The 27,452-nt window shown below is 42.3% G+C and overlaps 1 protein-coding gene across 3 annotated transcripts; it reads right to left on the reverse strand.

Annotated features, from left to right (window-relative positions):
• Positions 1–1,604: 1,604 nt before the first annotated feature.
• On the reverse strand, positions 1,605–27,452 carry MYH2 (myosin heavy chain 2). 3 transcript variants are annotated; one of them, XM_013060371.2, is made up of 40 exons: positions 27,434–27,452; positions 27,146–27,188; positions 25,366–25,589; positions 25,131–25,274; positions 23,548–23,704; positions 22,473–22,500; positions 22,275–22,389; positions 22,098–22,190; positions 21,638–21,701; positions 21,419–21,517; positions 20,691–20,794; positions 19,996–20,134; positions 19,519–19,637; positions 19,282–19,431; positions 17,976–18,146; positions 17,565–17,874; positions 16,873–16,946; positions 15,932–16,019; positions 15,706–15,823; positions 14,552–14,675; positions 14,327–14,463; positions 12,644–12,899; positions 10,854–11,096; positions 10,584–10,760; positions 10,355–10,500; positions 10,180–10,270; positions 9,705–10,094; positions 8,740–8,866; positions 7,946–8,064; positions 7,609–7,805; positions 6,715–6,898; positions 6,472–6,637; positions 6,248–6,372; positions 5,767–6,075; positions 5,477–5,680; positions 4,801–4,926; positions 4,540–4,710; positions 4,352–4,456; positions 4,138–4,233; positions 1,605–1,884 (listed from the first exon to the last, which is right to left on the reverse strand). In XM_013060371.2, the coding sequence occupies exons 3-40, from the start codon at positions 25,567–25,569 to the stop codon at positions 1,732–1,734; spliced, it is 5,823 nt and encodes a 1,940-aa protein (XP_012915825.2). In that variant the 5' UTR covers positions 25,570–25,589; positions 27,146–27,188; positions 27,434–27,452; the 3' UTR covers positions 1,605–1,731. The 3 variants fall into 3 exon arrangements, with proteins under 3 accessions (XP_012915825.2, XP_004760221.2, XP_012915826.2); XM_004760164.3 differs by lacking the exon at positions 27,434–27,452 and adding an exon at positions 27,356–27,421; XM_013060372.2 differs by lacking the exons at positions 27,146–27,188; positions 27,434–27,452 and adding an exon at positions 27,356–27,374.

A 27,452-nucleotide genomic window follows, 5' to 3' on the forward strand; every position in this document is an offset into this window, starting at 1 on the left:
CTAACCCATATTCCTCATTTGACTATGAAAACAGCTGCGATCCAAAGAATAGAAGACAGTGATCACAAATCACACAGCAGCCTAGACCCCGGGCCCCTGATTAGCACGCAGCCCAGCATGCTTGCTGCTACCAGTCTTCTACCTGGAGTAGATTAAAGCCATCAGGAAGGGTCTTCCAGGAGACCTGCGTCTGATGGGATCCTTCCTAGCCAACTCTCAACCCGCTTTCTGACCACAGGTATAGCATTTTACTTTCTTACAATCCATGTTGTTTGCCCCCTACTCCAAGCCATGTTCTTTAGCAGGCATCTGAAAAACGGGGGCAACGCTTCTCAGGAACAGAGGACGTGTTCATAATGTTCTCAGTAGGATCTGATAGGCATTTCAAGATCTCCTTTTGACCTGTGCTGGATGGGCTTTGCAGTCAGCTTGCTATAAGATGTTGTTTTTTGCTTCTTACTACCAAGTTATGAGGCACTTGAGCATTTACAGTGATGTGGAACAAAGGGAAAGATGGGCCAAGCAGGGAGAAAGGTGATCCCACACTCTTCCTTGGGCCATTGGGACAATGGGAATTCTAAGTACCTGCTAAGCTGCTCCCACATGTCTGATATAAGTCATTCTCCCACAGTGCAATTTAAACCCGTACACTCTTGCTTCTCATCAGGTGGGTAGTTACCACCTAGCTTTTCCTTTATGCTGTCCGGGAAGGTTATACGTTGGGCTATGCATCTCAGTGGAATTCAGATTAGAAAATCTTGATCATCTAGGAAAACATCTCCGAGTAATTCAGATTGTTACAAGTTCCGGGTTTTGCACCACAGTCATACTGATGGTTATGTGTGTTGAACTTACACTCAAATTATCTATTTCAGGACTCGTATTTTATGGACACTCCTGATAATTTATTTTGGCCTTTCACATGATTATGAAGGCAGCCATCAAGTCTGGATGGCTATATAATATAGTATATATATTATATATACTATATATATATTAGTATATATATTATATATACTATATATATATTAGTATATATATTATATACTATAATACATTATAGTATATAGAAGAATATTCTCTTGGCCCCAGACTTGAGAGCAACCTTGTAGCTTTCATAGGGAGAAAGGTCACATCTCACTCATGTCATACCCATTACCTGGTGTGCATTCTCTGACTATATGGTGTATGGGTATTCATGATGAAAACCTTTATGGGTTATTAATAATACTTTGGATTTGTGTTCTTGATAACATCAAGGAAAAGTAATGGTATAGTGTAGTCTGAGTCCCCTATTTGAGAATATAGCCAGTGCCATTTTTTGCATAGACCTGGAAAATTAAGTACATGTCGGGGGGATCAGGAGCTTTCTAGGATCCTATTATATCCTGGTATTAAGGAAAGGTTAGAAAGAAAAGGTGACTTCCAAATTTCTTCCAGAATGGGCTTCCCTGATAGGCAACAGTTTTATAGCCGTAAAGTATTCCTGTAGACTTAAAAGTGAATGCTGCTTCTTAGTGGCAGGTTGAGTATAATTGTTTGATAGACTTATGATTATTCTAGCTTTGACACCACTTTAAGAAAGACCAGTCTAAGGATGTTGTTTACAAAATACCCTGTGCTCTTTATTTCCTTGTAGTAGGGTAGAATGGACAATAATTACAGAGGGAGATGACCAAAGACTTCACATTTTGTGCATTTCTTCAGTCAGCTCATAGCATCCGGACATGATCACTCTTCACTTAGGACTTTTGTGTGGACCTCCCGGCTCTTCACCCGCAGCTTGTTGACCTGGGACTCGGCAATATCAGCCCGTTCCTCAGCCTCCTCCAGCTCATGCTGGAGCTTGCGGAATTTAGCAAGATTAGTGTTGGATTGTTCCTCCTAAGAATAAAAATGGAATTGTAAGGAACCCATACTGTGCATCTTTTTAGACTCTGGGCTTAAGGGGAGAAAGGACTTGGTATCCGTGAAGAACTTAAAATACCGAGCAGGGGACATTTTTGTCTTAGCACCTCCTGGATTTTGGTTATCATTGAAGTGAACATTATGATTTATTTGGGGCTTGGTGTCCCACAAATAATTGAATATTTATTTTTGGAACAAAAACCTATTAAATGATATGTACCACAAGTAAAGCAAGAAAAAATATAAGAGCAGAGAATGCAAGAGTACAGGGCATCGGGAGCACTCAGTTGGTTAAACGTTTGCCTTCCGCTCAGGTCATGATCCCAGGGTCCTGGGATCAAGTCCCACACTCCCCACTCCCTGCTCAGTGGGGAGTCTGCTTCTCCCTCTGCCCTTCCCCCTGCTTCTGCTTCTCCCTCCGCCCTTTCCCCCTGCTTGTGATCTCTCGCTCTCTCAAATAAATAAATAAAATCTTTTTTTAAAAAAGGCAAGAGTACTGAAATCTTTCTTTTTGTTAATGCTTGCTATAAGATGACTGTGGGCTCAAAGTAAATATTCTATATCATATTAAGGATGAATTTCTTAAAGGTCTCTTTAAATCAAAGTAAATTTGGAATTTTGTGTATCATTTTGGAACATTTCAAAACAATAATTTTTCTCCTGTTTTGGATGTAATGATTCTACTGACAAATTCCCTAATTATAAGTAATCCTTACATTGAAGGAATTAACCTGTTCAATCACTGATGACAATCCCCTTAATAAAGGGTTTCAGAGACTTGGTTATTTATCTTTGCTGAAATTACACTCATGAGCAAAACTGCCTTTAGTTCCGTCCTCCGCGCCCCCCCCCCACCATTCTCTCTTGGACACGTTTTGGTATGAGGGTTACATGAGCTTCTTAAAATGATTTGGAAAGCTTCCCATCTTTTCCCATGCTCTGGAATGGCTTACATAGCTCAGGGATTATCTGTTACTTGAAATTTTGAAAGACCTGTCTGGACCTCAGTCCATTTTCAGAAGTAATTCTCAAGTTATTCAGCCAACTTAGTAATTCATGACCTCCTATAAAAAATAATTAATCTCAAAGATTTCACCTTTGTTGACAGATTTATATTTTACATTAAAAAATTATTTTCTACTTGTGGTTTCTCCCCTTTCCCTTCTTTTCCTTTCCTTTCCTCTTTCTTTTCTTTTCTCTTTCTTTTCTTATCTCTACACCCAACATGGGGCTTGATCTCATGACACTAAGCTCAAGAGTCACATCCCTGGGGCCCCTGGGTGCCTTAGTCAGTTAAGTGTCTGACTCTTGGTTTTGGCTCAGGTCATGATCTCAGGGTCATGGGACTGGGCTCCCACACTCAGCATGGAGTCTGCTAGAGATTCTTTTCCTCTCCCACTCCCTCTCCCTCTGCTCTTTCGCCTGCTCATGCTTTCTCTCTCTCTTTTCCAAATAGGTAAAATCTTTAAAAAAAAAAAAAAAAAAAGTCACATGCTCTTCTGACTGAGCCTGCCCAGCACTCCTTTCTCATTTCTATTGTGAATTTGTATTTTTTCTCCTTTTCCTTGATTAAGTGTATTTATTTTATTTACTCCCCAGAAATGTTCAGATATTACTAAAATTATATTAGAAAATAAAATGCTCTCACTTATCAATTCCTACCTTTATATTTAACAGTACTTCTTTCACTATTATTTTTAATTTCTTCATTGGACTGTCAAGTTTTTTAAAAATTTTGATTCATAAAGCAATGAATGGTCCTCCAAGGACGGCTTTGACTACATTCTTTAGGTTTATAAAGGTGGCATCTTCCTTGAAATTTTATTCATAACTAATAATTATTCAGTAGTTTTTTTCCTTTCCAATTTAACCCAAAAATTATTTAGGAAACTTAGCTTTTTAATATTTAACCATTTGGGAATTTGTGTTTATATTTTCTAACCACTTTACAATTTTATCACACTATGGCTAGAGAATGTGGCCTTCACAATTTCTGCTTTGAAATTTTTTGAGGTTTCTTTGTGTCCTGAAAATTTACTTTAAAGTCAAGCTATTAATATTACAAATAATAAGCAATAAGTACAAAAATGTGCAAATGTTTTTAAGAAGTACAGTCTTCTAAAAAGCAAATGGCTTATTTACTACAAAGAGTGGTAAATCTACTAATTTGTTCATTAGCTTTTCTTAACAAGGGACTTCTCTCTTCCCTTCCATGTTAAGGATACTTACAGCCTCCTCAGCTTGTCTCTTGTAAGACTTCACTTTGGCCTGAAGTTTATCTACCAAATCCTGAAGTCTGAGAATATTTTTCCGATCTTCTTCCGTCTGAAAGATAATGAAAAACCACAAGGTCTCACTTGAAAAGCACTTGACTGTTGTTTCATTGTATGAGTGTTTCACGTATGCATGGGGAGCACTTAGCTGATCAAAACCATTGCCATACCTGGTAAGTGAGTTCCTTCACTCTTCTTTCGTGTTTGCGCAGACCTTTCACAGCTTCCACATTACGCTTTTGCTCACTCTCAACCTCTCCTTCCAGCTCACGCACCTGCAAATAAGTAGACTCTTAAGAACTTTGAACTAATAAGACACTGGGAGAAAATGGAAGTAGACAGAGATTGAGAGGCCCACCCTGGCCTCCAGTTTCTGGATCTGCTTCTTCCCACCCTTCAGGGCCAGCTGCTCAGCCTCATCCAGACGGTGCTGCAGGTCCTTCACCGTCTGCTCCATGTTCTTCTTCATGCGCTCCAGGTGGGCGCTGGTGTCCTGCTCCTTCTTCAGCTCCTCAGCCATCATGGCTGCCTGATGAGAAGTAAAACAAAATCAGTCGAGAGAGCTGAGCTAGCACATCAGGATTCAAATGTGGCCATTATAGCATTGCCCTCTGCTCACATCAGTGATGGCCTTCTTGGCCTTCTCCTCTGCATTGCGGGCTTCCTGGACAATGTCCTCCATTTCTCCTTGCATTTGGGATATATCTGTCTCCAGCTTCTTCTTGGTGTTGATCAGGCTGGTATTCTGTTTAAAAATAAATTATAATTTTTTTTATCGCGTTACCAAAGTACTCATTTGTAGCTATTTTTTAATAAAAATAATTTCAGATAAAAATTTACAAGTCTGATGCCCTTCGATATTAGTTTGTTATATAGTACTCTATGATATATAGTAAATAAAATAGAAATGTTATAGAATATTCAGTATCTTCAAGTACATAGTCCATAGTTAGACCAAATAGCTCTATAATTTCATAACTATTATTTATTAATGAGACTATTCACAGGGTCAGAATTATAAGAGATGTTCAAATATCCCATTTCTCCAAAATAAAAATGCTAATATTGATAAGGATCAATAAAGATACAAACACAGGAGAATATGGGCAGCTTTAGAATATTTTAGGAAGTGAATCTATAATTTATGTGAAAATAAAACAGTAAAAGATCTCTCAATAATACAGTGAAAACTTGGTAGAAGTATAAAACCTGGCTGTTATATAAAGCATGTAAGCTTGTATTGTTTGGGACACACAAGCATTTACTGAAGGTGAGTTCTTTGTGCCAAACCCCACCTGGGTGTGCAGGAGCTGGACACGCTCACTGGCATCCAGGAGCTCCTGTTCTGCCATTTTCCTGCTCCTCTCAGTCTGCTCCAGAGTGGCCCGCAGCTCCTCAATCTCGGCCTGCAGCAGGTTGGCTCTGCGCTCCACCATGGCCAACTGCTCCTTCAGGTCCTCCTGGCCCCGCAGGGCATCATCCAGGTGGATCTGGGTGTCCTGTGGGATGAACGATCACTGGGACACCTCGTTCTCGGGGCTGCGGTCACCCCAGCCACTTGGGGCCATCTTTTGAACGCACTTACTTTGAGGATGCCTTGGGTATTCCTGTAGTTCCTCAGGGCCTCTGCAGCCATGCGGTTGGCATGGTTCAGCTGGATTTCCATCTCATTGAGGTCTCCCTCCATCTTCTTCTTGAGCCTAATGGCATCATTCCTGCTCCTGATCTCCGCATCCAGCATGGTCTGCATAGACTCCACAACCCTGATGTGGTTTCTCTTCAGCTGGTCGATTTCCTCATCCTTCTCAGCAATTTTCCTGTCGACCTCAGACTTGACTTGGTTCAACTCCAGCTGGATGCGCAGGATCTTTCCCTCTTCATGTTCAAGAGATGCCTTTAATGACAGCAGGGGGTGACATTAGCAGAGAATAGAAACATTCAGAAGTTTTTCTGCATACCTTTCCTTCTGTTAATTTTGTGCTGCTTATTTTTTTAATTCAACCTATGTGGATGGGCCAGTGTCTTTTCTGACCTGATTTGTTTATAATGTACAATTGGACCTATACCTCTGCTTCTTCTAAAGCGGCCTGAAGTTCACACTTTTCTTGTTCTACTTGTTTCTTTATCTTCTCAAGTTCATGGATACGTTTCCCTCCTTCTGCAATCTGCTCCGTGAGGTCAGAAATCTCCTCTGTTGTTTGGATAAAAGCAAGTAGAGATTTGATCAGACAGAGGACCTAAGGGATTGGTTCCCAAGGCATGAATATTATTGCGAGGGAAAGGGACTCACGCTGCAAGTTTTTGTTCTCTCGTTTCAAAGTTTCCAGCTGATCCAAGGATTCCTCGTAGGCATTCTTCATCTTGAATAGCTCGGTGCCGAGAGAGCGGGACTCCTTCTGGGAGGCCTCCAGCTCGGCATGGGTTTCCTCATACTTCTGTTTCCACTCTGCCAGGATCTAAAAAACCCAGTGGGGTTACCAGTAGTAAAGGACAGAGGAAGACAGTGGCAAGCAGAGGTTGCTGCACAAGTTACCTTGTCAAAGTTCCTCTGCTTCTTGTCCAGCGCGGCGCAGGCCGCGTTGGTTCTCTCCACGTCCAGCATGAGGTCCTCCACCTCATTCTGGAGCCGCTGCTTCGTCTTCTCAAGGGAAGCGCATTTGGCGTTCACGGCTTCTACGTGCTCCTCGGCCGCCTGCAGCCGCTGGGCCAGCTTCTTCCTTGAAGGTTATATATGTTTGTAGAGGGGAGCAAACCAGAACAAGAATTAAGAGCTATGGCCACGGTAAGAAGTACTGGAAGCTTCATATGAAAAATATCCATTCATCCATTCAACAGATACTGATGAGCTCTTTTTATGAACCAGACAGGTACACAGCAGTGAGCATGGTGACAAAAAGGGCCCTGATTCATGAAGCTTCCAAGTGAGGACAAGAGAGAAATAGTAGGCAGGTGAGAAAATGCCTGACAACGTACTGCAGATATAAATGCAGTGAAGAAAAGTAAAATAGGGTAAGGGGTGGGCAGCTATTCTAGATATTCTAGATAGCTCCTCTGAGGAGATAGCATTTGAGTCAAGGTCTACAAAGTCAGAGCAAGCCAGAGGGAGGTCGTGGGGAGAGTACTCCAGACGGAGGGACCAGCACACGCAGCGCCGTGAAGCAGCAATCAGCTTGCTGTGCTGGACAAACAGCAATAAGGCCTGGCTATTTGGATAATTATTTGTTTGTTACTCATTTCCTTAAGTAGATTTTAGCATGGGGGGCAGGTCTCCTGTTTGTTTTACTCAGGACTTATTCTCAGGGCCTGATAGTGCCTGGTAAAGAGGAGCTAATTAATGAATGCTTGCGGGCTAATTCACTGAAGGTCGTTATCTTAATGATTCAACACGCAAAGTTGTCTGCACATTCTCTCTCATCTGCACACGTACTTGGCCTCCTCCAGCTCCTCCGTGCGCTGGATGGCATCCGTCTCGTATTTGGTCCTCCACTGGGCCACCTCGCTGTTGGCCTTGGACAGCGCCCTCTGCAACTCGGCCTTGCCTTCCTGCTCCTCCTCGTACTGTTCCCGCAGCAGGTCACAGTCGTGGCGAGAGGACTGCAGGGCGTGGGCCAGGGCATTCTTGGCCTATGGAGATAGTTACAACTTTATTTTACTGGCTATGTTTAACTATTGAGTTTCAAAAGCCTTTGCAAGTTGGTGTAAATGGATTCCAGGTAGGGTTAGGTCATACAAAAAACAGGGAGTCTGACAATATTATCATTTACCTTTATCTCTTCCTCCAGCTGTCTCTTTAATTCCTCTATCTGTTGTGTGAATGCTTGTTTGCCTCTCGACAGCTGAGACACCAGAGCTTCTTTCTCATCTAGCTGTCGTGAAAACTCACCTGATAGACAAAAGGAATGGCATGATTTTTTAAAGTAAAGAAAGAGTTTTGCTAGCCTGTAGTAGAAATCACTTTTAACTCTTGACTCCCTGCCCCCTGAGTGCTTGAAAGATTGAATTCTGTATTGCCGCCTTCATGCTTAATGTCAAGCTTCTGATTTTTATGGCAAAACTCATGCATGAATCTGAATGAATAAATACAGCTGAAATACTTTTTGTTCTCTCCGTAACTGATTCTTTCTGGGTTTATGGTAGTGTGGAAAACCTGGTTGTAGGAGCCAGGACACTGAATTCTACATGGTCCCAGTTTCATCGGACTTCTGAGAGACAGGGTTATGCATTCCCCACTCAGGAGTCTGGTTCATTCTGATGTACAGAGACAGAAACTCGGTCTGCAACAGGAGTCCTGGGCCCAGGCTAGAGTGGCTCCTAAGCCCAAGTGTCCCCTTAGCGTGGCCAACTACTCCAGGCTTTTCTGGAGCAGAGCTTGATCCAGTCCTATCGAAGTCTTTATCTCCAGCTTTGTCCCCAGGAGACCTGGCAAGTAAGTTGGAAGTCTGAGATTTTCAGTAAAGGACACATGTCCTCAGCTGTTTTTATTAGGCTCTCGCGTTACCAAATCAGTTGTTTTCAACCACATCATCTTCATTCTTAGTGCGCAGAAGAGGAGAGTTACCAGATTCCGTCTGCAGGCGTCCCCTCTGGGTTGTCAGGTCATTGATGAGCCTCTGCTGCTCCTCCTCCTTAGATTTCAGCTCGCTCACTTGGTCCTCCAGCGTGCGGCACATTTTCTCCAGGTTCCCCTATGTGCAAAAAGGCAAAAGAAGGAAACAAAGATGCTGTGATTTCATTTTAAAATATACATAAACATATAGATAAATACATAAAGTATAAGTCAATACTTTAGGCATAAAATCAAATTATCTTGTCTATAATGTGATACACAAGAATTGTTTTCCTTGTATTTTGATTGCTGTCCTCGGTAAAAAATACATGTTGGGATTTTTAAAGAGCTAACTGTGAAGTTCTGTGCCCTGTTAACCCACAAAAAATTTAAAGCCTGTGTTCTAAAATTTAAGATTTTGTAAGAATTACATGGTGTATTTCTCTAAAAGCATGTTTAGGGGCACCTGGGTGGCTCAGTGGGTTAAGCCTCTCCCTTCGGCTCTGGTCATGATCTCGGGGTCCTGGGTTTGAGCCCTGCATCGGGCTCTTTGCTCAGTAGAGTCTACCTCCCCTTCCCCCTCTTCCTGCCTCTCTGCCTACTTGTGATCTCTCTCTCTCTGTGTCAAATAAACGGATAAAATATTTTAAAAAAATAAAAGCATGTTTATATGTACATGATTGCCTTTGTGTGCAGTGAAACGGCATATCCGTTAATTGAGAATGTTGGAAACCTAGTTCTCCAGCTGGAGTCTGAAAGAATGCAGGTGACCTTTGTTCAAAAGCTGGTCTGGTGTGATGGGGCCAGTGTGCTTAACTTCTTTGAATTTCAGTTTCTTCATATGTTAAGTGGAAATAATACAAATACTAGTATCTTTCTTGCTTATCTCCTAGATTATTGTAAAAAAAACAAATGACATAATGTGTGCAAAGTACCCTGATCATTGTCACTAATAACAATTCTCCAGATTCTGGTACCTTGGCTTTAGAGATTGTTTCTACGTTACTGGCGAGGTCATCGATCTCCATCTTCATCTCGCTCTTCTCCTTCTCCAGCTTCTGCTTGACCCTCTGCAGGTTGTCTATCTGCTCCCCGAGCTCGGCCACACTGTCCGCGTGCTTCTTCCTCAGGGTGGCCGCCGTGGCTTCGTGCTGCAGGGTGGCCTCCTCCAGGTCCCTGCGCATCTTCTGGAACTCGGCCTCGCGCTTCTTGTTCATCTCGATCTGGGCGGAAGTGGCTCCGCCGGCTTCCTCCAGGCGCTCGCTGATCTCCTCCAGTTCCCGGGAGAGGTCAGAGCGCTGCTTCTCTGCTTTGGCCCGGGAGGCCCGCTCTGCCTCGATTTCCTCCTCCAGCTCCTCGATGCGGGCCTGGGGGTGGTGAAAAGCACACACTTAGCTTCTCTGTGTCATAACTATGCCTCTCTGAGCCAGACTGATAGAAATCTAAGCGTACTTGGAGCTCTTTGATCTTCTTCTGCAGCTGAATGCCAACTGCTTGCTCGTCTTCAATCTTGCTTTGCAGATTACTCATTTCAAACTCTTTCCTTTTTGAAAAGTGGCAAAAAAACACAATTGAGTGTATATCCACCCATTGAAGGCAAGGTCATAAGCAATTCTTTCACACTTACTTCTTGAGCTTTTCATCAAGTTGTTGTTTTTCATTTTCAATGTCCATTATGGATTCTTGGGCCAACTTGAGGTCACCTTCAAGTTTCCTCTTAGCTCTTTCTAGGTCCATGCGAAGTTTCTTTTCTTGCTCCAAGGACCCTTCAAGCTAAATATAAATAATGTTTAGTCTAAAGGAATGCTTAGCTTCTTTTCGAAGAAAATAATCTTCTTGATAATCTTAAGACTTACGTCATCCACTTGCTGCTCTAGCTTGATTTTAGCCTTGGTCAGGGTGTTGACTTTGTCCTCTTCTGCCTGAAGGTCATCCAGAGTCTGCTGGTGGGCCTCTTGGAGGGCTTTCTTCTCCTTGGTCAGCTTTGCGATGGTTTCATCCAGACCTGCCATCTCTTCCGTGAGGTTTTTCACCTTAAAAAATTAAAAAAAGAAATGGTAGCTGTGCTAAAGCATGTTAGTAGGGTGGCAGAACATCTGTATAGTAGAACAGAATATAACTCATACCTTGTTCTCTGTGGCGTGCTTCTCCTTTTCAACCTTGGCCAGGGTCAGCTCAAGGTCGTCAATATCTTTCTTGAGCTCTGAACACTCGTCCTCCAGTTTTCTTTTCTTGGCCGTCAGCTCGGCGTTGATCTCCTCCTCATCCTCTGCTCTCTCAGTCACCTCCTTGATCTTGGCCTCCAGCTGGATTTTGGTTTTGATCAGCTGGTCACATCTTTCCTCTGCATCAGCCAAACCTTCAGCTTCCTTGAGTTGGAAAAAAATCAAAATTGGAAAGAAAGAATGAAATATTTCACAGTGATAACACTGTCAATCTCTGCTGTTGGTTCTTTGGATTTAGGTTTTTGAACCACCTCCTGTGTTCAATCCAGGATACATTGTGGGAAAACAAAATGTCCTGTTCTTTTAGAATAGTATATTTTCTAGTAGATTAGAAAGCCCACCCCTCCCCAAATCTGTCATGAATTCAGAAAGCATTTGTGATGGAAGAGATCAGAGAAATTCTATTAGAGGTGGTTTCTTGAATAAAGTGACATTTGAACTACACTTTGAGAGGTGGGCAGGATTTCATTTTGTAGAAATCGAGTCATTGGGGGATGGAGCAGGAAGAGAGAAGGCATCCCAGTGGGGAATTCAGGATGCAGCTGCTAATGAACTGCTTCTCTTTGTAGTACTGGAGGAAGATGGTGGTTATAATTTTTCGACATTCAAGTTGAGGCATAAAGTAATCAAGAAATTCCTGACAACCTGCTATGTTTCCAATTACGAGGGTTGGGAGCGGACAGAATATGAGCGAGAAACTGATAAATACATTCACCAGTGAGTCTCCATACTAGCCTTTGAATACGTAAGAGTAAAATGTACAGTGTGCTCATGTAGTGGATATAGTGGTATAGGACAGATTCTAAGTAATTCTCCAGGGACAACAGAAGAGCATTCTGGATAGATTGGAAGGGGCTGGGTCAGAAAAACTGCTCTTTTTCCTTCCGTAATCTAGTAGAAAGAATTATTACATTGCCCAAACTTGACAGAAGAAACTTACTTTAATCAACAGGAGAAATATATGATTTTGTGTTGAGTATGATACTAGACTAATTTAGTTCACTCTGAATGAAAGACAGTCTTATAAATTACATTTCAGAGTTATGGAGGCAGTTCTCAAATGACCAGTCAAATGACTGGTGCAGGAGTGAGCAGTGAGTGGGCGGGATGGAGGGAGAGCTGGGAACAGGCAGAGCATCGGGGGTGCCAAGGCAGCGGTCTGCATGCCATGGGGGCATTGAGTGTGCACGTGGACTGGAAAGAGTGAATCTGAATTTTGGAGGTCAGTGACAAACAACATTTCTGTAAAATGTGATGGAGAACACTCATATCTGTCAGCTGTACATATCATGATTTAAAACTCCTGGATATTGAGAAGTTAAAGGAAGTTTCAGAGATTAAAAAAAAAAAAAATCAATCTCTACATGCTATCTGCCCCTAAATATTTCATTTGGGATAGTTTGTGTGAAAATCATTTTCAAGGACTGATGTCAAAGGGAAAATAAATCATAGGTCCTATAGTTCGATGAAATAGTGGAGAACAGGTGACAGTGGTCCTTTCTACCTTATTGCCCCAGTCCTGGTTTGGGCGATGAAGGGATATATGGACTGTACTAGAACCATCAGAGTGCTCCGACCTTCCCTTTCCAGTGAGTGTCCCCACACTAACTACCCAGCGCACCACCACCAGTGCCCAGAGTTCGAGTGCTTGCATCCCGATGAGCAGCACCCACCATGACCCCACTACTTACAGCCTGAACCTGGAGCTGCAGGTCATTTTTCTCTTTTAAGAGAGTGACCATTTTTTCCTCCAGTTCCTTCCTTTTGGCCTCTGACTTGGCAAGCTCGTCTTTGGTTTTCTGAAACTCTTCCTTCATGGTGGCCATCTCCTTCTCGGTCTCCGCGCTCTTGAGGAGCGGCTTGATCTTGAAGAAGAGTTTCATCCAGGGCCAATGCTTGACGTTCATGAAGGCGCGGATGTTGTACTGGATGCAGAAGATGGACTCCCTGAAATTTAATTAATGAAAATTTGATATTGCGTGGATAAAGAAATTGAAGTCTTGGCAGCAGGAGCTAGGGGTTCTGCCCCCACCGTATGCCTCTCCTATCTTCAAAAGCACAGATGCAAGAAATTCTATTTGGGGATGATGGTCAAGGACTCTGTAATCACTCCTTTCTTTACATCAGTGCCTCTCAAACTTTTGGTATGCCTAAGGATCATGACGGACTTGATAAAATGCTAGTCCCTGAACATTATCTCCAGAGATTCCCTCAGAAGATCTGAGAGACAGTCTAAAATTCACATTTGTAACAAGTTTGCAAGAGATGCTGGTGATATAGGTCTAAGGACCACCCTTTGAGAACTACTGCTGTAGATCAGTGCTTCTCAAGCTTTCCTTCTGGAACACCACTAAGAGCAGTGGTGAAATCACTTTCAAGACCACTGAGGGATGAGGGCACGGAACAAAAGGATTCATTAAAAACAGAATTGCTGTGAAGAATCTCTGGTTTTGCATTTTATGTGTTGTGTGAATTTTGCATTCTACTCTGTAATATTATCACATTAAAAAAATCTAATTTATTTAAAAGATTAATTACCCCCCTAGATAGGCAATCAACTGCCCAAATACATACATATGTGTATATATACACACACACACACACACGTGTATATATATATATACACACACACATAGTGGGTTATGACATACTATTTTTAATAAAAATAGATTACAATAGAAAATATTAACATAACTACAGGATAGAGAAATAAAATTTGTTTGATGTAAATTACATATATATTTACATACACAAACATATGAATGTGTATATGTCCATAAAAAATGCATTTCTCACTGTGGGGCCCATTCACATGCATTCTGCTGTCTGAGACACCTGGATCTTTAGATTTAGAACTCTGTCTCTGCATCAGATCAGATCACCAGAAAGCCACATACCTTGGTGACATTGTATTAACTTACTGAAAAAAAAATCTTTCACAGATAAATGCCCTTAATATTTTACATCATAATAGCTTGATAATAGAACTGATCAGAGGGAAGAAGTTGTTTCTGCATCTTGTATAAAATCACTATTGAAAATACCATCTGCTGTTCAGCTCAGTGTATCTAATTTAATGATCTACCCACTAAATTCACACTAGTATATTTTTATACTGGTATCTTTTCTCTTGTGAGATAGGAACTGGCCACGCTTTATGCTGTCTCTCTCTTTCTTTAACCTGGACAGTCAGAATATGTTTCATGGTGATGATCCTTAACTTCAATTTTCTGGTATATCTCTATCCCCACTTCAGTATAGGACACTTTATTCGTTCCTGCTTATGTTTGTGGCCTTATCATATCTGGGTTATGCCAATTTAATGTGTTTCTGGAGCAGAAAGATGGGAATAAGGAAACAAATTATGTTTATACCTTCTCTCCACCATCTTCTGGTACTCCACTCTTGCCAAGTACCCTCTGCACCTGGCTTGGGTTCTTGTAATCAGCTGGGCCAGCTTCTCATCTCGCATCTCCTCTAGGAGCCCCAGAAGACCAGCTTTGAAAAAGACCTATGCATGGAAGGAGTTGCAGATCAGACACTATACAGAAACTTCATAGGGACACAGATAGCATCAAGTAAGCTTTAGAGACCATTACCTTGGTGTGACCAAATTTATATTGGGTGTGGTCAATGTCGATGGATGCAAGAAGCTTCTCAGAAGCCTTCTTGCTGTCAATGAACTGTCCTTCAGGGATAGCACTTGCATTCAATACCTTGTACCTGTTTAAGTAAATTTTTTTTAAGTTTATTTATGATGACACTAATAGCAGATAAACATTAAATGATCTCTAGAAAATCAGAGCTTTAAAGAAAAGTATCCTTCTTTGTTCTCAGGAAGGACTTTAGGCACATGGGTGGTCAGGCTAGCACCAATAGTTTTCATTCCATTCCACACTCCTGCACAGTTGCAGACTTTCCCTTCTGTGTCATCAGAACTTGTTCTCAGGAAAGGATCCTATGATCTTGTTCGCATCTAGGCGAGGATGACCGATGAAATGTAACATGTTTTCCTGGCTAGATTCATTTGATTTTTATGATCCTGAGTCCCAAAACGAAAATTTTTAGTGAGGAATTGGGTAGAAAGGTCCAGTTCAGGTAGGAGAAACTGTCCTGATCACCCCAATAAATGTGTAATGGAGCTTTGGGTTTTGTACACTGAAGTTCTCTGCCCACTCCACCAGGCCCAGCCTTAGGAGGGGGCAGCTCCCTGGAGCTGCCACCAGCCTCTTGCCCCTTTGCCTCTTATTTGATTCCCAAGATGGGCTTGTCTAGGGAGGAGAAAGAATTGCTTAGGAGCTTGTATTGTGATGGTTCTGGAAACCCTGGGAAACCAGGGAGAAAGAAAGTAACAGAAAATGACTCTGAGTTTCCTAGCCTACCTACCAGCACCCATGTGACTTTGGACAGATAGTTTAATCTCATGAGCCTCAGTTTATTCATCTATAAGAGGAGGTATTGATAGTACTTACATGTTATACATGAAAAAAATGGTAGTTCTCCTAATTACTGAGGTTAATGTGTTTTTCTACAAGCTGTCCCAGGAGCTCAATAAAGCCCACGAAAAGTCTGGAGTACAAAATAGGTGGTATATTTATATTTTAATGGTGTTTTGAGGCTTATGATTTTTTTACTCTTTTTTTGTGGCAAATTAAAGACGAATAGAGGCATATTTTCTTCACCAAATTATTTTGTTTGCAATAAATATATTTATACTAAACTTCAAGATGTACCATAATTCAGAGAGTCTGACCTCTGTTTGAAGTCTGCGTAAAGAATCCTGCTTGGGAACCCCTTCCTGCAGATGCGGATCCCTTCCAGCACCCCATTACACCGCAGCTGGTGCAGGACAAGTTCATGCTCCATGGCCCCTGAAAGTATACATATGGATTACACTGCAGAGTTGTCGTTGTTGTTGTTGTTGTTTTTAAAGGAGATGTGGCAGTCCTGCTTCATGCCTTCACTCTAGAGCTTCTTACCAGGAGTCTTTGTTTCATTGGGGATGATACAGCGCACAAAATGAGGATGGGTACTCCTGAGGTTTGTCATCAGTTTGTTCAAGTTCTCCTGTGAGGTCAGGAAAAAGCCCGTTATCTCTAACTTGCACCATGGTTGTGGGCATTTGGCGAGGTCTATTAAGTTTAATGTTTATGGCTGAGTTGAATGACTGGTATGGATCATTTCCATGTAAAGTAATAGCTTGCTATCCTTCTCCAGAGATGTAGGTTTCTCCTCTTTACCTCTTTCTCCCCTTGAGTTGGCAGGAGTTACACACGGGAAGCAGCTTGACACAGGCCTTACTTCCTCCCTGGTCCATGGCTTCCCTCATACACTTACAAGGCCATTGCTTTCTTATACAAGATGGCCGCACTCTCTTCTACCCGGCTCCAGGGTTCTCCAGGGAGGACATGTGAACCTGCACCACACTGCTTTTTCTCATAAACATAGCTCCCCTTTCCAACCCAGTTAACTCTTAGGGCATAAATGTTATCTAAAGGGGAACAATCTTACCAGCTATAATTGAGGACTGACCAGATTAAGGACAAGAATATTCTATTAAATTTCCTATAGGCTAGCTGCTAGATTTTCATTAGCCTTACTGTTAATTTAATCTCTCTGAGTACCATGTCATTCATTGCTTAGTCTTATGACTCAGCTAGACTATGAATGGGAGAATATTCAGTTTTACAAAATTTCCTATAAAATATGTGGCATTGTGTTCCTTGGCATGAAAGATGAGCTAATAATTTCTGAGTAATTATTATAATCCAAAACTAGAAAATTATAACCCAAAACTAGATTAACAGATATCATTAATCAGTATCAGTCTTTTCCTCAGTGACTTGTGGAAAGAACTCTGTGGTTTTAAAAACAAATTCCTAAAGTAAGTGGGGAGTGTCAAAAACAGTTTCTTCCTTACTCTGAAAAGGGCAGACACGGTCTGGAAAGAAGAGCCCTTCTTCTTGCCACCTTTCTTGGCACCACCACTCGCCTCTGGAAAGCAAATAAGAAAAGGTGTCATTCAAGTGTGGTTTTGAACTGACAGGGCTATTTCTTGCTTGTTTATTGCCAATTTCTGCACGCATCTGATGGAGCAGTTTTTGGACACTACCGACCTCGCCACTGGAGCCCAAATGACACTTAGCTGTCAACTAAGCTTGTATTCACTGTTTTTGATTTTTTTCTTCCATTAGAAGATGAAGTAAAGGGCATTCACTTCACCATATAAAAATGGATCCTCAACGTTAGGACAAGTGGAGACAAAATAACTTCAAAAACCATCAATAGAAGCTAGTCTAGATAGGTAGAAGGTTGTCATTCCATTTTCTTAAATATCCCCAGATACTCAATATCCAGCAGATGTAGAGGAAGAAGTAGGAGAGAATCATAGAAGCTGAGGCTTTTCATTGGTTGAGATCATAACAGTTCCTCTCTAACCCTTTGCAGTAAGTGAGACACAAATGTATGATTGTAACGCAGCCTACTTAGTCAAAACTTGGAAGAACAATGGATCTGGCTCTGCAATCCTTCTGGCAGGGTTCTGAGATCAGCCTCAAACTAACAGCACTTTTTGGAATACCTAGAGAAAGTGATAGGTTTCTTGAATGTTACCTGCTTCAGCAGTTTGAGCCCCAGAGAAGAGGAAAGCTAGAGTTTTCACCGAAGACTTCTGGTACAGCCCAACCACGGTCTCATTCAGGGGGTCCTTGTTCTTGTCCAGCCAGCCACCAATGTTGTAGTCCACGGTGCCGGCATAGTGGATCAGTGAGAAGTGAGCCTCAGCCTTGCCTTTGACAACCTTGGGCTTCTGGAAGTTGGCTGACTTTCCAAGATGCTGTTCATACAGCTTGTTCTTGAAGGAGGTGTCTGTGGCCTTGGGGAACATACATTCCTCTTCCAGGATGGAGAAGATGCCCATGGGCTGCATTAAAGCAAAACAAAATGCATATAGGGTAAATATGAGCTGTAAGATGAGTCAGGGAGTTTAGGAGAAGACGTTACTGAGTGGACAGTTCAGTAGACCTTCTCGATGAGCTCGATGCAGGCAGCCAGGTCCATCCCGAAGTCGATGAAGGTCCACTCGATGCCCTCCTTCTTGTACTCCTCCTGCTCCAGCACGAACATGTGGTGGTTGAAGAACTGCTGCAGCTTCTCGTTGGTGAAGTTGATGCACAGCTGCTCCAGGCTGTTGAACTAAATAAATACATGTGTTCGCTTTTGTTTTGAGCAAGTTGAGCATTTTTAAATGTAGGCCTTCTTAATTTAAAAATATATGTCGAATAGCCTTTAGATTACAGATATCAAAATCATGGTGCAGGGGAGCACTATGAAATCTACTGTTTTCTCTGGTGCCATTTTACTACAGAATCCTAGATCACATTAAAGCTCTTGCCCTGCACCGGCTTAAGCTCACTCAAGGATTTTTCTGAGTTCCCACTTCATCATTTCATGTTTATTCCATTATCTTCTCCATTTTCCATTGACACAATTAAGAGCTAATGGGCAACCTGTTTGGAGTTGGCTGTGAGGGGTCTCTCTTGTATGGAAATCACGAGTGTCTGCTTTGCAAGTGGACAATAATTGACACTCTTGTTCTTCTTCATTGGAAATTAAAACAAAATCAAGATACCAGCTATCATATACAGTGCGATAACACACTAATGTTAAAAAAACAAACACAAAAACAAAAAAACCCAGACGCCAAAACGTTAACATTAGCTTGATACAAATAGTGGTGTTAATAGGGGACCCTTCCCCTTGATTTGGCATATTTTCTACAATGTCTGACTTTTGCTTTTATAATTAGAAAGAGATAAATTTCCTAAAACTGTAAGCAGGAAAACTATATTTCATCAAATAGGGATTTTTATCTTACAATATCCCATTAATGAGAATAAATGCTGACTTTATTAATTACTACTCTTTTTTCTCTGTTCTTCTTGTCTTGTGTAAGTGTTTTTCAATGACTTCCCCCACCATATATTCAGAACATGTTAAATGTTTCACAGGATTACTTTGACATTTTTATGTTAACTACATTTGGCGCTGTGGGAGTTTTAGGGCTCCCTCCTCCCCCCGACACCGAGCTAGCTCCTAACCCTCTTTGGGTCCCATAGCAACTCAGAGTGCTCATCAAGTGCATAGTCTCTCATAGAAGGGGGACTGCTACTGCAGTAAATGCTTAGTAGTTACTCCCATCATTCCCTTCTAAGGTTCAGCATAGCTTTTTGGAGTAGTGAGAGAGGGTTATAATATTCACAGATTTCTTCTTATTGATATTTCTGTTGCCGTACTGCAAATTCCCCTTACCAACCAGCTACCAACTCACGTCAAAGATCTCAAAGCCGGCGATGTCCAACACCCCGATGAAGTACTGCCTGGGCTGCTTGGTGTCCAGCTGCTGGTTGATACGGGTGACCATCCACAGGAACATCTTCTCATAGATGGCTTTGGCCAGAGCACCCACAGCATTGGTCACCTTGAAAAACAAAAATATATCTCTTGAGGTTATCAGAGGACTGTAAAAATGCTTGATTCCGCCGGTGAATTTGAATTATGCACCTACCTGCTCTACAGTCTGGCCTTTGGTGACGTACTCGTTGCCGACCTTGACCCTGGGGTAGCAGAGGGCTTTGAGCAGGTCGGCAGAGTTCAGACCCTGGAGATAGGCCGCCTTGTCAGCAACTGCAAGGAAGAAAGGATAAAACAATGTTATTATGGCCCAGAGCAACCCATTTTCTCAAAAAAAAAAAGTTTTTAAGCTACAGACATTTTGTGCAGTGTTTTCAGAATATCTCTTTGAGCATTCTTACCCATTTCTTTTTCACTAAGTTCAAGAATTTTATTATGGGTAGTGTGCCCTAAGGAACTTCATAGATGATAGAAAACATCTATCTAACACAATGCTTCTCATACTATATTATCTGGGTATACTTTAAAACTCAATTTTTAAAAATGACTTTGTCTTCCTTGAAAAACTCAAGGTAACAAGTTAAGAATGTGTTTTTGAAAACAAAAAATCGGGGATGACTTAGTTGGTTACCTTCGGTGCCATCTGGCTCAGCCTGTTCTTCCCGCTGCTTCTGCTTGAACTTCAAGTTCCCGTAATGCATCACAGACCCTGTGAGCTTGTAGATGGAGACTTTCTCGTCATTAGTGAAGCCCAGAATATCAATAGCGCTCTGCCAATATAACCAAGAGAATAACTGTTAGGTTTATGATCCACATGCTTACTATGCATCGTTCACATTCTGATTCTTGACATATTGGTCAAACTGAGGAAATTATCATTGCTGATGGGGGTGCGAGGAACACTTTAGAGAGGGCTGTTGATTAACCAAAGGCTAGTGGGAGTTGATCAACCAAAGGCCAGCACTGAGCTTTAGAATTATAGGTGCAGACCCTATATCTGCAAACCCTAGCAGATTGAAGAAGGAAACAAGATAGAGAACAAGACAGTAAACTTAAGGAACTTATTGTTTTTGAGAAGTGGTATGGATCTCATTCATGTAGATTACCCCCCCCAAAAATGTGGTTTAGATAAATTCAGAAATGATAGACCTTTAAAAGTCATGTGTTGTGGGGGCACATTTTTATCTTTTTGGCTGACTTCAGGTGGCACATCCATGCACATCTTTGAACCCTCTTTTGCTATTTCTACTAGAAACTGAATATTTATCGGAGGGACCATTGCTCTAACCCAACATCATCATTCTGAGTTTCTTGTGTTGCACTTACATCTGTGGCCATCAGTTCTTCTTGATCGTCAATGCTAGCCACACTGATCTCCCCTTGACTGACAAATGGGTAGTCATATGGGTTGGTGGTGATCAGAAGCATTTCTAAGTACATGGAACAGAGAAAAGGTAAGCAGAATGATCCCCTTCATTAAAACAAGAGATATCTAGACAAAGTCTAAGACAGTCTATGAAGCTAAAGAAGATGATCACATACTGGGAGAAGTTATATCTGTAAGAATGATCAGCACATTGCGGACTATTAAAAATCCAGAATTGGAAACCACCTAAATATCCTTTGAAAGGTATGGCTAAATAAGTTATGCTTATCTCTAGAATATAACATGATGCAACCATTAGAAATAATAATGTGGAGCTATAATTGGTGACATGGAAAAAACCCATGATACGGTATTGCCTGATGAAAAAAGTACATCACAGAAGAACACTGATGTAGGATTCCAGTTACTGTATGTCTGAGTATCTATATGTTCAGAAAATGAGTACAATAATATTCACCAAAGTGTTCACAGTGGTTATTTCATAGTGATAGGATTTGAAGGTGTTACATTTTTGCTTTTCATTTCTAGAATCACAATAAACTCACAAAACTACTTTTGAAATCAAGGTGATAGACCTGACAAAATTCAGTCATGGAATACTAGGCTGGACCATGCATGGAGAGGAGCTGGTGCAATCATTCTAGAAAGGGATTATGACATTTCTTACCAATTAGTTCTGGTTTCTTATTCGATGTGATCTGATAAAAAATATGATAGCTCCTTTCAGCCTTAAGCTGGAAAGTAACTCTAGACTTCTCTAGCAGATCTGGAAGGAAATAACCAACAGGGCAATACAAAAATTCACGTGGGATGCACATTTTACTTTGGGTTGACTTTGTAGGTTATAAGAAGCAGAAATGACTATAAAGGAGATCCAAGCACTCACATGTTTCAATATCAGCAGAAGCCAGCTTCCCTGTGGTGCCAAAGTGGATTCTGATGAATTTACCCTTGAAAGGAAAACTAATATTACTACTTTGTTTTCAAATCATATCAAATCTTTGGGAAACTCAATATACTTAGAATGCTAATTGGTTGATATTAAATCAATCCAGAGACTAATTGTATGAGGCAGGAAAGGTATATCCTGTTTCTTTAGGTAAAAGAATTTTATCTTTGATTTTCATATTATAAATAATTGTAGGTAATGACAGATGAGAAAGAACTCAGATATAGGGTCACATATCTTTTTAGATGGGACTCGGATCCATGTTATTACATGCTCAGAGGGAAAGGAGAAGACCGATGCAGTATAATGTGAACAAAAAAGATTCAAAGAACATATTCACAAACACCCCATACACTGTGACCAGTGAACAGGCTCCATACTTGTGTCTGCAACTTACAAAGCGAGAGGAGTTGTCATTCCTCACGGTCTTGGCGTTGCCAAAGGCCTCCAGTAGGGGGTTGGCGCTGATGATTTGATCTTCAAGGGTCCCCTGCAAAGGCAAGAGCGGTCCTTACCTCCGGGGCTCCAGACTTCCCAAGAGCCCTGAGAGTCTAGAGTCTGGCCGCAGACCCACCTGCATTTTGCCAGAGGTAGGTTCCTCCTTCTTCTTCTCCCCAGTGACTGCAATTGTTGCAAAGTACTGGATGACACGCTTGGTGTTCACCGTCTTCCCCGCACCAGATTCTCCGCTGTCAAACAAAAAGTAAGTGAGATGAAGTTCCAAACCTGGCAACCATCACAGCCGTGAGAAGAAAGCATAAAATTTACTTACGTGATCAGGATTGACTGATTCTCTCGGTCTACAAGAGAGAAATCATAGCCATTTAATACTGGGGTGTGTGTTTGTTATTTTTGTTGTTGTTGTTTTGTATTTGTGTAAACAGTGAGTAAAGTAAAATGGAATAAACTTAGTATTTTTCAGACTGGCCTTTGCAATCCCTAAGGCTTTTCCAGTGCCCCTTCCATGTACCCCAGTACTTCCCCACAACCCACTCCTGACTTAAGCGCACGTGCATCTGTTTAAACAGAACACTGCAACAAAACACCGGTCACTAAGGACATATCAGAAGTGGACTGAGCCTTCTCTTGGGTTTAGATGACAACTCTAGCAGTGAATAGTGAGTGTTTACTGTAGGTGTAAGAAGTCATGAGAAGTAAGCATTTTAATATGCGGGATGGGGTAAATACAATACAGGTGGTAGCTTTGGAAGTAATCACGGCTTTAGTCATAGTGTGAGGGAAAGGTTTGTTTTACTCTCTTCAAAGACGAGTTCTCTAAGTCCTTTCCCCAACTAGCTAAGAGTAGGCTGGCTGAGGTAGTCTTCCAGGGAGAAGATTTATGGCAAAGCTGTTTTAATAACAAATACACCTTAAAATCTGGAGCGCATGGAGGCTGGCTCAGGACAGGAGCATTTATGCCCTCCCTAATAGAGAGGGCATTCGTTGGTCACAGTTTCTGATATTGAGGATAAGACAGGGGCAGATTGTACTCTTCCGGTTTTCGGCTCTTGGCAAAGGGAGCACAGTTTGTACGTGTGATTGCGTGTGTGCACACACATAAACAATGTTTGTCATTTTTGCTCAAGCTTTTCTAGTTTCTGAGTCATTCAAAAACAAATTCTCTCACTATGGCCACCCCCTGTTGCCTTTTAGAAGTCGAAGAGACCATGAGCAATTGTGTGATGGTAAGGATTGCAAATCATCTTTTACACCCCCTCCTTCCTGGACCATCTCCCTCACCAATACACCAGCCCAACCGAGGGTCTCAAAGAGCATCTCGAGACTGTTAGTGTCTGCCTCTCCTGTGGTTCCAAAAAGATTATGCACACACAAAGCATTTAACTCACCCGTCAGCATGAACTGATAGGCGTTGTCAGAGATGGAGAAGATGTGGGGCGGGGCCTCCTGGCGCTTCTTGCCTCGGTAGGCGGCCACCACCTCGGGGTTGTACACCGGCAGCCACTTGTAGGGGTTCACGGTGACGCAGAAGAGGCCCGAGTAGGTCTACCCAAGGGAATGAGAAAGAGCTTTTCCCGTCAGGTGTGCAATTCACTTGTTAAACGAATTCTGACTCAAAGGAGCACTTTAAGGAAGTACCCTACATTTCCTGAAGGCATTGGCATGAAAATTAGTTGGAACTTTCAACAGTGAGATAGCAAAATCCTTGAGGGAAGGGCTCACAGTTTTGACTTTTTATTGTTCCTCTTGGGACTTAGCATAATGGTTTTTGGATAATAGGAGCTCCAAAGGTTTTTTTGTTTTTGAGTTGTGTGTGTGTGTGTTTTTTTTTTAATGTGTAGGGTTAGACATTTTTACTGTGTTTTAGGAGATATGTGTGTATTTCCTTTGCAGCATTAAGATCGCTCAGATGCATGAAAACAGAAGTTTGGACACAACTGAAGTGCCCAATGATAAGGAGTTTGTTAGGGGAACTGTGGCGATCCTAAGACAGTATGATGCAGGCATGTAATCAAGGATCCAGCAATCCTGGGGTGACATTTGCAGAATACTATTAAGCTATAAAGACACGGAACCCAAAATGATGTAAATACGTCATGATTAAACAGGGAACTTTTCAGAATCTTAAACAACTGGGGTAAAACGGGCATGGACCAGTCAAAACGGATGCTAACCCTAATCACCAGGGGCACCTGGGTGGGTGTTGTCTGGCTGAGCATAAGCACTGGCTGAACTACACAAAAATGTCAACGCGATGTAGTAAGTTCAATTGTGTATTATGTGCCAGACCCCTGCAGGGCACCTGGAATGAAGGGTGAGGTACATTCCTTGGGAAGCTCCCAGTCTACGGTCTGTGCTGGGGGAAGACGTGTGAAGGGATGGACCATCAAAGCTGGGTCTGGGGCAGAGACCATAGGACTAGGACACCCCACTCTGCCTGGGGAAGATGGGGGGCTTCCTCCAGGGGGTGGCCTTCGTGTAAAGGGGACCATAACACACAGATACAAATTGCTGTCCTTTTGGAAGCTTTCTGAAAATTAGCAAAATTTGGTCTTTAAAAACATTTTTATGCATTAAAGTGCAAGTGTGTCATTTCCCCCTGGATGATTCTACAACTAGAACAGGGTGGGGGGGGGGTTGCTGAGGTATAAACAGTAGCTGCTCCCGTGTTTGCTCAGGGGACATGTGGCCAACCCACTCCACATGGACAATGGCCTTGCCCAGCTTTGGAGGGGAAGACAAAGGATCAAGTACTGGCTCTTGTGTTATGCCTTATAACAGCACTAGTGAACCTTATAACTCATTAACTAACTGATGTGCTAGCTAGTTAACATGTGCGATGACTAGTTATAGCACTAGTGAAAGAAAAATGGGTCACTGCTTTCGATCCATTTATATGACAGTGGAAGTAGTGGGCTGGCAGGTCCAAGGTCATGGCGATAAAAACCACTTGGGCAGGGGAGGCACTCACGTAGATCATCCAGGCTGCATAACGCTCTTTGAGGTTGTACAGCACAGCGGGCTCGTGCAGGTGGGTCATCATGGCCATGTCCTCGATCTTGTCGTACTTGGGAGGGTTCATGGGGTAGACTTGATCATCTTTCACTGTCACGGTCTGGCAAACGGGGAAGATAACGGCTCAGGTGAGTCGAGAGACCAAACACAAGAACTGACAGAACGGGGCCAGCTCCAGGGGCTCCACTCACCGCTCCACCTTCGGTCTTCACCGTCACTTTCCCTCCTTCTCTGCTCTGGATGGTCCCTTTCACAAAGGATTCCTTGGGATCCACCACAAAGACAGATGTCTTGGCATCAAAGGGCCTATTCTGGGCCTCAATGCGCTCCTTTTCAGACTTCCGGAGGTACGGAGCCGCCTCCCCGAAAATGGCCATTTCCTGGTCTGAACTCATGGCTGCTGAACTCAGAGGTCCTAATGGAGACAAAGCATTTCACGTTAGAGATTCTGGACTGTCATGTGTATCAGTATATCTCTATATACTGGTGGGGATAATTCATGGAAACTGCCCTATCTGGAAATCTCCCCCAGGCAGGCCTCCTGTTCACCATGCTGTCATTACTGAAACAAACTTAATCCCAAGCCTCAATCGCATTGAGGGTTGCTCTATAACCAGCCCTGTGCTCAAGGCTTGGCACACACTATTTTCTTTCAACATCCAAGACTAGCATCCTCCTCCGGGAGCTGGGCGTGGTCTCCGCGTGCTGCTGAGGAGCTGGTGACCCTTGATCCCTTGATCTTTTTGAAAAATGGTGCCTCTCTCCTAGAAGAGGGATTACAGCATCTGCCTTTCTTAATTCCGAGCCTGTGAGATCCTGGATGGCTACTTTGGGAACAAAGTTACGTGATGACTGAAAAAGCAGTTTCAAATAGTGCAGGCTCCCATCTCGATGGAAAGTGCCATTTATTGTAATGGGAGAAAATTCCATTTCTTGTCCTAGATTGCAAGAGAACTTCATTTCCTCCTTTAGATACTCAGCCAGAAGTGCCCAAGGTCAGGCGTTTTGGGGATGATAATTTTGTTTACCTCTTCTCGGGTTGTGTGTTTATCAGTGTTTGCCTAACAGAATTTCTTTGCTTATTATCTCTTATAATTGGCATATTATCATCCAAATAATCAGTTAAGTTAACTGAGGATAAAAGCCATAGCAAATGTTATCTCATATTATTATTTTTATTTTAAATTTATTTTATCGATGTTTAGTCGACATGCAGTATGATATTATCCTAATTCTTCTGCATTGAAGGGCTCCCTTTGTCCTTCCAAATTTCCTGCTGGAGAAGGCAGACTTGGACTGCTCCATTCTGTTATCTGCAGGTTGCCAGCGGCATCAGTAGAACGAAAGATTTGGCAAAGAATGCCGCTCCATCATCACAGGATCCAGTTACTTGAAAGTCATTTTGATCTGCTACCCACCGGTGTCTCCCTCCAGAAACGCGGGGCGTAGTAGTTGGCCCTATTAATACCTTTATGTGCCTAACAAAAGGCTCACAGCGTTTTAACTTCATGCAACAGTCAGCACCGGGCAAGGGAACCTTTTACAGGTTTTTAAGCAGCTTAAGGAGGCTTTTTCCTAGGTACCTTCTTGCCTACTTGTTGGATATCATGTTTACTTAATGAATTGTAATAGCAGGATACGTTTTTATCAAAACTGAGATCTGTGGCAAGAGAATCTTATTGCAGATCTCTTTTCCCTACAGAATGATATTCTGTCGGCATACTAGTACTCCAGTAGCCATTTCCTCGTTAAGCAAGAAATGGTTAATGTTACTGATTGCATTCTGAATGACTCTAAGTGCATTGTTCTGAAAGGCAAGGCGTCCTTCCCTCTCTCTCCAGCACCTTTCCTGAAGTACAGTCATTAAGGTATTTCCTGGGACCAGCACTTTCTCAAAGCTTGCTAAGTGACACAGCTGCATCTCAGAACCTCTCACCTTCTCCTCCAGGGACTGCTTAGTCCAAACCTTACCTTGTTAGCAAGTGAGAAGACGTAGCCTGGAAACAAGACAGTTCTATAAAAAAGAGGGGGTAAGCACTGGATTAGTTAACCGAAAGCACCCCCCTCCCCCAACACACATACACACATAACAAAATCCCATCTGCGGCTTGCTAGCTGTGGTCAACAGAAGGCTACGAAAGTCACTGTTGTAAAAACGTGCAGTAGCTAAAGGAGCTGTACCCGAGCGAGGAGCTGGAGCTGACGCCGGGCAGCGTGGTCAGTGTCCCTCTTGAAAGCCTGTTGCCCGTTCCCACTTACCTTGGAGCTTTTTAAAGCA

Source organism: Mustela putorius, unplaced genomic scaffold (assembly GCF_011764305.1).
Source record: "Mustela putorius furo isolate JIRA1106 unplaced genomic scaffold, ASM1176430v1.1 tig00000695_pilon_pilon_pilon, whole genome shotgun sequence".
NCBI classification, from domain to species: Eukaryota; Metazoa; Chordata; class Mammalia; order Carnivora; family Mustelidae; genus Mustela; species Mustela putorius.